Genomic DNA, 12,242 nt, shown 5'->3' on the forward strand with positions numbered 1-12,242 from the left:
ATGGGCTCAGTGGGCACTTGCCCAAGGGCCCCAGGAGTCTAAGGGCCCTAGGCTGATTGATGAGGGTCCCCTTTTTCCAGGGATACCAGATTTTTGAAAATCGGCCCTGGGGAACCAGAGATATCCGACTTCTAAGCAGTGGTCCCCATCCAAGCCTGTTAATTGCACTTCCCAGACAGATTATCTTGGGTTCTGTCTGACATGTTTTTCTGAGGGTGTATTCCAAAAGCTGGGACTCTCCCCTTTCGGAGGACACTGGCAGCTTGTCTCTACTGTGCCCAGAACCAGAGAAATCAGCCTTCCAGCAGCTGGTCCCTGCTCCAGCTCCACACGCCTAGTATGCAGTTTTTGTCGGTAGATTGCTCTGGCTCCTGAACTCTGATACCCAAGTCCCCAGTACCTCCGGAAGGGTGGAACTCTCTAGCTTTTTATCCCATTGAAAGATAAGTATTCTATTTCCAGGAACAGGAGATATCTGCAGTCAAGCAAGCTGCCCTCCCACTGGAAAATTATGAATATTAAGCCCACTTCACTATCCACACCGCCCCTGTGTATTAAACACCCTCTACCACCCTGGAAGTCATGTATCGGGGCCCCTTCATTCAGCCTAATGCTCCTGCCCTTCTGCACTATATATATATATATATAGGACCCAGTTAAGATCCTGGCTGTTGGGATCTCGGCACTCAGAATACCGACGCCGGGATCCTGACCGCCACAATTCACAATCCCGACCGCAACAATCCTGACATATTCTCCCTCTGTGGGTGTCCACGACACCCATAGAGAGAGAATATAAAAGTGTGGCAAGCGCAGCGAACCACCGAGCCCGCAGCGTAGCGAGCGCAGCGAGTAATTAGTCCTTCACTGCACAGCAGGGATGTTCCTCCCCTGACAGCACGGCCCTGCTGTGCAGTAAAGGAGTAATAAGCAGAAATTACTGCTCCAGGTCCTACATGCTGAGCGGAAGATAGAACACGCCCTACTGCCTGCGGGACATTACTGATAGCATCTCCCACCACTACCGCTGTAGGATGGGTAGGGGCCCTAGTGCATTGCTTTGCCCAGGGGCCTACACTGCAGTTAAGATGGCCCTGCCCCGCAGAATGCAGGAGGGTAGGTAACTATTCACCCACGTACAAAACACGCCCATACAATGGACCATCTCATGCGTGTACTAAGCCACCTCACTGCCAGCAATAGTTGCCCTTCAAAGATTTTAACAGACACGAGAGACACATTTATTTCAACTTAATACATAATGTGTTTTATGTTTATTATTGGCCTAATGTACAAGTGTGAAAATGGCTTTACTTTTTAATTAGGAAAAGCCTTTTTTTATTATATACATTTTTTATAAAACATGTTTGTATAATATGTTATTAATGTTGCTAAGCTTGCTTATAACTAACAGTTCCTCTATAGCTTTTACTAACAATTAAACTGACATTACTTTTACTTATTTCCTTTTCTTTTTTATATTCCCTCCTCTGTCTATCTCCTAGAACAAAGAAAAAGAACAAGCCTTTGAACCTCAAGATACACAACAGTGTGGGTAGCTGTGAGAATATTCCATCGCAGCGCTCTCCTCTTCTGTCCGAACGCTCCCTACGTTCTTTCTTTGTGGGCTACCCATCTTTCCTCCCTTCTACTCCCCCTGTTCATACTGAACCTGCTTCTGCAAGTAAGTCTGCATTGTAACTAAAGGCACAGTTTCACTGTTGGCTATTTACCAATCGGTATTGAGTATACCCATATCTGTATGGTACAATATAGTAGTCTCACTGAACTTTACAGTTATGTAGACAGGTGTGCTAGTGACCCGACCCCCCCAATGCCACCCCGCAAACGCTCGCCGCTGTCAGTCACATTGTGGTCGCATCTATCGGTAATGCAACCTGTGTGTCTGCGCATCCACTTTACTGCCACTGCGCATGCGCTGTTTGCCGCCATTGACAAACTGCGCTGCGACCCGCATCAGCGGCCAGGTCTTACTGGCCCTCTATATATGTAATTAACTAGCTTATACAGTGGGCAGTAATGTGCAGTTGTAGTGTAAACCGCTCAGTTGGTTATTTTTATTAATGCTTTCTCCCACAGAAATCGTTCGGGAATGATTTAAGTATCCCTCCTCTTTGCAAAAATTTGATTGCAGAAGATGTCACAGAAGTCTCCTGCATTCAGGGGGCTATTCAGACCTGACTGCAGTTGACCAAAAACAGGCAATTTTCAGTCAACTGCGCATGCACTGTAGCCACAATACGCATGTGTGACCCTTCACTATGCAATCACATTCTGGAAGGATGGGATTGCATAGTGATTGACAGGTGATAGGCATCCGGGGGCGGCGACGTAGCGTTGGGGGTGGGAGAGCAGGAAATGCAGGTGTGTCATGGTCATTTTCGAGGCGGCTGGATGACATCGATATAAACAAGAATTGTGGGGGTGGTTCAGCTGGCGCTAAGCTGCTTAGATGTAACAGGACTCTGAATAAATGTCACCACATTTAAAACGCAAATACACAAACCAGAAATTAGAACCCTGTCATACACCACAAGCGCTAAAGAAGAATATCACCATAACGTTCCTTTTTGGACCAGGAGATGGGCTCTATTCTTCTGAGTAGAGTCTTCAATTTAGTTCAATACAAATATGGGATTTCTCAGATGTTGATATCATAGAAGACAAAAAATGGCGAGAACAAACCAATGTGTAGTACATACAATCAGGATTTGTTTTCAATCATACAGTGTCATAAGATGGATAACACCAATATGTCCCACTACTATTCTCCGATTTAATTATAGACCACCTCTAAGTTTCCTTTTTTGGGGTCAATTTCTTTTTAGGGTTATAAAGCCCCTGGAGTAATCTGCTAAAGTTCCAATCAAACTGGGGGAAACTTTATCACAGTTTTCTGGGGAAGGCAGATGATGCGTACCCCAACACTCACACTCTGTGTGCTGCTGACAAACATATAAAGGTATCTTTCGCTCTTTCAGCAATAGAGGTGATCCACTAAACGCGTACCCCAACTCACGATTTGGAAGGCTTTATAACTCCTATAAAGGTATCTTTGGGTATCTCCTTGGAGGTCTCGGTAGGGAGTCTCTGATGTGGTCTCCAGAGTGACAATCACACATAGAAAAATAAAAAACAGCCAATGTGTAGGAGGTTCCACTAATTTCAATATGGTGTGTAGGGTATCTCTAATGAATATTTAAATAGACATAGAGTGTACCCCACTTACACATGTATAGGGAACTTTACGCATATAATGGTTTCTTTCTTGTTAGACATACACCAGGCTGACACAAAATTTCAGGGATGAACGATCGATGCGTACCCCAACACTCACACTCAGGCAATCGGTTAGAAGCATATAAGGGTATCTTTTACTCTTCTAAGTATCAAATTGGTGATCATTCAATATGGCGTACCCCAACTCACGGTTTATTGTGGCGAAGGACTCTTATCAAGGTATCTTTGGACTCCCGGTAGAGGATGAGGTTTGTGTACTAGGACAGGTTTAGTTCCATTAACCCCCAAAAAAATGAAAAAATAGCAGGGCTCATACCAGACTTTAGATAAAAAAGTTTAACAAATTTTATTTAACAGTACAAGTGAAAGGCTATGTGCAGGAACAACCCCGCATGACAGTATCACAAGGAGAAAAATGTGGAATTAAAAATCGGCAAAGAGAGATGATTGACTCTTGCAAAAAAAATAAAAAAATTATTTTTAAAAGAAAAAAATCAACAATTAAAAAGGTATCAGAAAATCCGGATAAAAAGTGGCTACTCACACGACAAATTGGAGTGTGAGTAGCCACTTTTTATCCGGATTTTCTGATACCTTTTTAATTGTTGATTTTTTTCTTTTAAAAATATTTTTTTTATTTTTTTTGCAAGAGTCAATCATCTCTCTTTGCCGATTTTTAATTCCACATTTTTCTCCTTGTGATACTGTCATGCGGGGTTGTTCCTGCACATAGCCTTTCACTTGTACTGTTAAATAAAATTTGTTAAACTTTTTTATCTAAAGTCTGGTATGAGCCCTGCTATTTTTTCATTTTTTTTGGGGTTAATGGAACTAAACCTGTCCTAGTACACAAACCTCATCCTCTACCGGGAGTCCAAAGATACCTTGATAAGAGTCCTTCGCCACAATAAACCGTGAGTTGGGGTACGCCATATTGAATGATCACCAATTTGATACTTAGAAGAGTAAAAGATACCCTTATATGCTTCTAACCGATTGCCTGAGTGTGAGTGTTGGGGTACGCATCGATCGTTCATCCCTGAAATTTTGTGTCAGCCTGGTGTATGTCTAACAAGAAAGAAACCATTATATGCGTAAAGTTCCCTATACATGTGTAAGTGGGGTACACTCTATGTCTATTTAAATATTCATTAGAGATACCCTACACACCATATTGAAATTAGTGGAACCTCCTACACATTGGCTGTTTTTTATTTTTCTATGTGTGATTGTCACTCTGGAGACCACATCAGAGACTCCCTACCGAGACCTCCAAGGAGATACCCAAAGATACCTTTATAGGAGTTATAAAGCCTTCCAAATCGTGAGTTGGGGTACGCGTTTAGTGGATCACCTCTATTGCTGAAAGAGCGAAAGATACCTTTATATGTTTGTCAGCAGCACACAGAGTGTGAGTGTTGGGGTACGCATCATCTGCCTTCCCCAGAAAACTGTGATAAAGTTTCCCCCAGTTTGATTGGAACTTTAGCAGATTACTCCAGGGGCTTTATAACCCTAAAAAGAAATTGACCCCAAAAAAGGAAACTTAGAGGTGGTCTATAATTAAATCGGAGAATAGTAGTGGGACATATTGGTGTTATCCATCTTATGACACTGTATGATTGAAAACAAATCCTGATTGTATGTACTACACATTGGTTTGTTCTCGCCATTTTTTGTCTTCTATGATATCAACATCTGAGAAATCCCATATTTGTATTGAACTAAATTGAAGACTCTACTCAGAAGAATAGAGCCCATCTCCTGGTCCAAAAAGGAACGTTATGGTGATATTCTTCTTTAGCGCTTGTGGTGTATGACAGGGTTCTAATTTCTGGTTTGTGGCTGGATGACATCGCCTGTGTTTTTTGGAAGTGGAAACATGTTGACGGTACCCCTGCATATGCAACCATGCTGTGCAGGCAGTGGTTTTTGTGATGCACACACATGCTGGGTGGCTTTGCCCTGTGCTGGGTGGCCCCCAGAATGTGGTTTTAGTGGTTGCAGATTTTGCTTAGATTGCAAAATCTACAACCAACTCTGACTAGCCCCCTCAGTAACATAGTGCAGTAATTGGGACTGTGGACTTGGCTAAACCTAACCATAGCCATATTCAGATAGTATTAGTCAATATGGACTATAGGCTACAGTTTGCAGGAGAGGGATGTTCAAACTCCATTATAGCAGCAGCACTGTGTGCCTTCATGGCCCAATGGTCGGGAATACCCAGCACAAACATCATCTTCACTGCCACGAGAATCAACTGGTGAGGGGCTTTTACTGGGGGAAAGTCATCACTGGGGCATCCTGTTATCATACTTGCTGCCCTGGCATGGCTTCAATAATAACTAGCCACATTAATTGTTCTGTCATCTCTACGAACTGATATTAATGTGGCATAAATGCGGACCTTAATAAATAGGTCAATTTTTCTAACGTGTGGCTGTGCACAAGTATATACTGTGATGTCAGAAAATGAAACATGAACAGCTACAGTATGCACATTTTTATTAATTTAATTAAAAGGTAGTGTGACAGATAAAAGTTGTATTTGTATTTATTTTCATTGCTGTTCTACATTTGCTTCCACCCACCTGTGAAATGTAGGTGTACGACAATTCAGTTCACATGAGCAGATATTTCTAAAATCCTCTCACTAGATGCTGCCATGGGTATTCTTTATGTAACCTGACAAAGTACTGTAGGGTGCACACACTACAAGATCTTTTTGTAGAGTTTACAAAAGCCTCAGGACTGTGGTTAATATGTACATACATTTGAGAAAAGGTTTATGCTGAATGATTCCATTTAATGTCAAGACGACATCTGAAACTACTTTGCTTCAGCAGTTTATGTAAGACATCTTAACAAAATACATAGCAGAACTGGCACTATAAAATCAAGTGATTGAAAGGAACGCTTTAAATGTGACTGTCGGAGTTGCACCTGCACAGTGTCTGAAAGCAGGCCTTTGGCTTGTGCAGAGAGAGTTGTGTGGGAAGAGTGCATTCATGTAATACCTATTATGACTGGCAATATAGGACTTTGATGTGCTCCCACTCTTAACAGTGATTCATAAAGAGATTGACATGTTGGCTCCATACAATTAAATGGTTCAGCTACCTAAAGACTTAAGTGTAGTATTAACGCCCACATCAGAAACAAACATACAGTACAGAGGACTAAGATATAGGGTAAAGCTCAAGTATTGGATATTATTGCATATTTTTAAAAATACCTTCTCCCCAAAATCAGAGGTTTCCAGGGGCGGCACAACCTTTTTGGTTGGGTGGTGGCAAGATATAATCTCATTTTGGTGCCCCTAAATTGCTGAATGTTGCCCCCTCAAGAGCAGCTGGACTTACCGCAATACCACCTACCAGATGACAGAGGTGGGAAACAGAAAGCGCAACAGATACAGTACCTTTGATATCTGCTGCAGCACCCCTGTAATACTTTCAGGAGATATTTACATTTTATGGTCTCAGTTTTTCGGGGGATTTCACACAAAATGTGTATAATAAATATGCCGCAAAACCATAACTGTAACATGTGAGTGACTTTATGTAGAGGAAGAAATGACAGGATTCACTCATAGCTCACACCCTGGCTGAGGCTGTGCATGGAAGATAATGAGACTTTACAGGGTACTTTTCAGCCACCACTGAAAATGGGGGAAGGTCATGGGGTGCCACCAGAGGTGTAGCTAGGTGCCATGGTGCCCGGAGCAAGGGCATGTATTGGCGCCTCTCTCCCCTGTACTGAATTGGGGGCCTGGCCAACATGTGATAGCATGTTACATTTGAAAAGAAACACTATTTAAAACACTATTAAAATTGATGACAGGGTCCGTTCTAGACCTTGTAGAGCTCATTGCAAAAAATTCCTTTGGGTGCCCCACTTATAAAATAAGGACAGTGTGTGCCGAACACGCGCAACTAAAATATTGGGGCGTGGCACTGGCCACATAATAGGACCAATTCACTTACATTGCACAGGAGTGTCCGTTACTCACATTACACAGTAGAGCTGCTTATACACGTTACGCCAAAGTAGAGCTGCTTATAAACATTAAACCACAGAGAAGAGCTGCTTATACATGATATACCACACAGAAGAGCTGCTTAAACATATTATGCCACAGTAGAGTTCCTTATACATATTATGCCACAGTAGAGCGCCTTATACACATTACACCATGGTAAAGCCCCTTATACATGTTATGCCATGGTAGATCCCCTCATACACGTTACACCACAGTAGAGCCAGTAGCTGTATTCAATTATTTACATTTTTCATTCAAATAAATTAAAAACACTATGTATGCACCGACTGACCTGACCTCACAACCCCCCAATGCCTTAATGCAAATAATGCCCCAAATGTGACCTCCCACAGAACTGATAATCGCCCCCAATCTCTCAATTAAAATAATGCCCCAAAACTGACCCCCTCCTCAGATCTGATAATCTCCCAATTTCTCAATGAAAATAATGTCCCAGAATTGCCTAAGGGGCAGAAATAGCTGCTCTGTAGCAGCTAGAGGGGGCAAGGAGAGCTCCAACATATGCTGGCTGGCTGTGCCTCCTGCTGTCGCCTCTGCCTGCCCTGTTCCCGATCTAGGATATGAGTCCGAGTCAGTGTGCGCCTCCTCTGCTCCTCCTCCTTCTGGTCTATGGAGCGCTTTCAAAATTTCCGGCGCCTGGAGCTCGCGCTCCACCAGAGCCACCCTCGCTACACCCCTGGGTGCCACGAGGGAATGGGGTGGGAGGAGTTGGAAGAGGTTAAGAACATATGAAGCTGGAGATGAGAAAGGCACAAGGATAACCCCAGAGGAGGGGCCAGACCAGGCCCGGCGCTACCCGCTCAGCGAAGGGATGCAGTGCAGGGAGGCGCTGGGAGGGAGAGGCGCTCACCCTGCTTTGCCTCCCTTCCCTGCTGCGCCGTCCTGACCCCACTGCTGCTGCTGCTGCATGCTGCTGCCAGCTGCTGTGCGGCGCTGGCAGCATGAAAAGCCCAGTCCCCCCTTCCCCTCACCTGTGTGTCAGTGGCAGAGTGGCTCGGCACATATCAAAGGAGGGGGCGGAGCTACACGGACCGGAATGGGCGGAGCTAAACGGGACAGAGGGGGCGGAGCTACACGGACCAGGCTGCTTCAGTGCTGTACTGAGGGAGACAGTGGCTTAGGTAAGTGGAGGGTGACAGAGAAATGTGTGTGTGTGTGTGTGTGTGTGTGTGTGTGTGTGTGTGTGTGTGTGTGTATATATATATGGTGGGTGTGTATGTGTGTGTCTATATGTGTGAATTGTGTGTGTGCGCACGTGCTTTATGGACGCAACTACTGGGGGGGTGCATTACGTGTAAGGACGCAACTACAGGGGGGGCATTACATATAATGACGCTACTACTACAGGGGCGGCATTACGTATAAGGACGCTACTACAGGGGGGGCATTATGTATAACGACACTACTACTACTGGGGGGGGGGGCATTACGTATAAGGACGCCACTACAGGGGGGGAATTACGTATAACGACGCTACTACTACTGGGGGGGCATCACATGTAAGGACACTACTACTACTGGGGGGGCATCACATGTAAGGACACTACTACTACTGGGGGGGCCATTACGTATACGGACGCTACTACTACTGGGGGGGTATTATGTATAAGGACACTACTACTACTGGGGGGGCCATTACGTATAAGGACGCTACTACTACTGGGGGTGCACTACGTATAAGCACGCTACTACTACTTGGAGTGCACTACGTATAAGGACGCTACTACTACTGGGGGGCATTACGTATAAGGATGCTACTACTACTGGGGGGGCCATTACGTGTAAGGACGCTACTACTACTGGAAGGGGCATTATGTATAAGGGCGCTACTACTACTTGGAGTGCACTACGTATAAGGACGCTACTACTACTGGTGGAGGCATTACGTATAAGGACGCTACTACTACTGGGGAGGCATTATGTATAAGGACGCTAATACTACTGGGGGGGGGCATTATGCATAAGGACGCTACTACTACGGGTGGGGCATTACGTATAAGATAAATAAGATTGTGCTACATTTTGGCATAATTTTAAATGGGGGTACTATTGTGTTGCCATGCCCCTTGTGAGACCACACCCCTTTTCCTGGCGCGCGCCAAAGGAATATGGGAGGGCGCAAATTTATAGTTTGCAGGGGGGCGCCGAACACCCTAGCACCGGCCCTGGGCCAGACCACAGTAACTAGCGACAAACTGTAGGAGCTGGAACTGGGTGCATGGGGGAGTAGGGCCCTGGAGATACAGTAGGTGGAGAAAGTCTGTGAGGAGGGAGGAGGTGGTGCAGCTGAAAAAAGTATTATCTCCATCATGACACTGCCTGTATTAACTGAAGATGGTGGCCGCACTGCGCCCCGCGACCCATTACTTTGACTGGGGCCTCACAAATATTTGGGGGAAGGGGGGGGAGAGGGGACAGAAGATACTGTACCTGACCAGGGGGGACCAGGGCACACTGACATCACTAGTATCAGGTTTCATGAGCTACTGACGGAGCTTTCTGACCAGATGAGTGAAAGGAGGATGGAGACAGCTGTAAGTGACACAGGGATCAGAGCTTCTCCTTCTCCCCACCTGGTTGCCTGGGTTCTTTGTAATCTGTTATCTAATTAGGGTCTGGAGAAACACAGACACACACAGTCCTCCTGAGTCCTGTCCCAGTGTGTAAGTAGTTCAAAGGCTGCTGCTATTCTTGCATGTAACAAGATAAATTATACATTTTTTATTTTTTTTATTTTAAGTTTAAGTTGTCTTTATTCCATTACAAGAATATTATATATAATAGTTGTCTTTCAATTAGGTGGCACTACAAACAGTACCCAAGCATTATTAAACAATTAAATCTAATATATACCATTGGCTTAAATTTAAGATACACAATCCATATATGACCCATTCCAAAAGGGACAAAATGCTCTCTACCTGGGCTTCCTTCTTAAGTTATGATTGCAATCACCTCTGTTGAAATACCGGTGGGTCGACTTCTTCAAATTCCTAGGGTCAAAAATTTCCCGAGACCACAAATGGGGACCCAACATAATCACTGTCATAAAGAAGGCCCAGCAGCGGATGTTCTTTCTGAGAAACCTCAGGAAATTCAACATCCCACAGAAGCTGCTGCTCATCTTCTACACAGCGGTCGTAGAATCGGTCCTATGTTCCTCAATCACAGTCTGGTATGGAGCTGCCAATGAGAGTGACAGACGGAGGCTGCACAGGGTGGTGAGGACAGCTGAAAAGATGGATGGGGCTGACCTCCCTCCCGTCCAGGAATTATACCAGTCAAGGGTCAGGAAGCGAGCGGAGAAAATCGTGGCAGATATGCAGCACACAGGTCACAAACTAGTTGAATCGCTTCCATCAGGCAGATGCTACAGGTCCATTTTCGCAGAGTCGACCAGATCCATTAAAAGCTTCTTCCCACTAGCTGTCCACCAGCTGAACAATATATTAAAAGTCTAACATTTATAATATGTCTAAGATGTTGAGTCTATCGTACACTTGCAATGTGCAGTATGAACTCATACGTGTAATATTTGCAATGTATGCTACGTGTTCCCCCCTCTTATACTATGTATCCCCCCCACATGTTGCTGCTTGGTGATGGGGGGGGGGGGGTCATAAACTACTGTGTTAGCATACACTAAGGATCCATGCAGTAAATCATATAGGTGTGTGTGTGTCAGTCATACTCGCCTTTCTGACCTGACTGTGGTGAAACACCTTTCTTATCAATTAACTAGCTCACCACAGGTGATGGCAATCATACATTACCAGGAAAGTCCAGGAACAGAGCATTTTCTCCCTCATGGAGAGGGTCAGGCAGGCAAGTATGGTGTGTGTGTGTGTGTGTGTGTGTGTGTGTGTGTGTGTGTGTGTGTGTGTGTGTGTGTGTGTGTGTGTGTGTGTGTGTGTGTGTGTGTGTGTGTGTGTGTGTGTGTGTGTGTGTGTGTTTTAGCATTGCATTTAAGTTATCAAAATGTACCACTGTTTTGAACAGACAAAAGTCTTTCTTCCTCTATAAAGATGCTGCTGAAAACATTTTGCTACTCATCCATATTCCTGCTATGTAATTAGCGTTTGTTATGATGATACATGTATATATATAGCCTCAGAAAGGATATATCCCACTCCCTGTGGCACTGCCAGCCTAGATCTCCATCAGCAATTTAATATAATCAGCATCACTGTCGTCACTTGTGTCATGGGTAGGTTCTGTGTTGTGCTGTGGGATGTCAGACTGCTCTGTAAAAAAAAACCTAGCAATCCAAAAATGCAGGATGATAAAAAAAACAACAGAATTTGCAAGAACCCCTCGGTTGCCAGAGGGAACCTGATTAGATTATTATGCGGTATTAGTTTCAAGTGATTTGGCATATTTGTCAATATTCCATCTCCTTCCTCATTCAACTTCAGAAGAAGCAGAAATATGATTCTGTTGTATTGTACTACAATATATTAATCTACAAGTGTAAAATGCACCCAAATACCAATAAAAATGTAATTTACAGATATGGAATCTCTTTTCCAGAATGCTCAAAAATAAGCAGCAGTTTTATATGTAGTTTGCAAAGCTCCTCACATCTGATGTGGTTTTCAGAACCAAACTCTGGGGCAGATTTATTAAGCCTGGTGTAGTGATAAAGTGGAAGGTGATAATAACGCACCAGCCACTCAGCTCCTGTCATTTTTCAAACCCAGCCTGTTACATGACAGTTAGGAGCTGATTGGCTGGTGTGTTACCACCTTCCACTTTATCACTTCACCAGGCTTAATAAATCTGCCCCTGTGTGATCTACTGTCCTGCAGTTTAAGGGCTATAAGCTCAAACCACATCCCAAGTGTGATGGATTAGATCAGATCCCATATGGTGAAGAAAACATATTTTCTCTCCCCACTCATCGTGGCAGTGGGCC

At 44.2% G+C, this 12,242-nt stretch overlaps 1 protein-coding gene across 2 annotated transcripts in view; it reads left to right on the forward strand.

Moving 5' to 3' along the window:
- The window catches only part of KSR2 (kinase suppressor of ras 2), an 868,249-nt gene that overhangs the window by 507,890 nt on the left and 348,117 nt on the right, over positions 1-12,242 (forward strand). For both annotated transcript variants that reach the window (XM_063964329.1, XM_063964330.1), the window contains exon 5: positions 1,506-1,684. In XM_063964329.1, the coding sequence (XP_063820399.1) occupies positions 1,506-1,684 (179 nt within the window). The remainder of the gene's footprint in view (positions 1-1,505; positions 1,685-12,242) is intronic.

Source organism: Pseudophryne corroboree, chromosome 1 (assembly GCF_028390025.1).
Source record: "Pseudophryne corroboree isolate aPseCor3 chromosome 1, aPseCor3.hap2, whole genome shotgun sequence".
Classification (NCBI taxonomy): Eukaryota; Metazoa; Chordata; class Amphibia; order Anura; family Myobatrachidae; genus Pseudophryne; species Pseudophryne corroboree.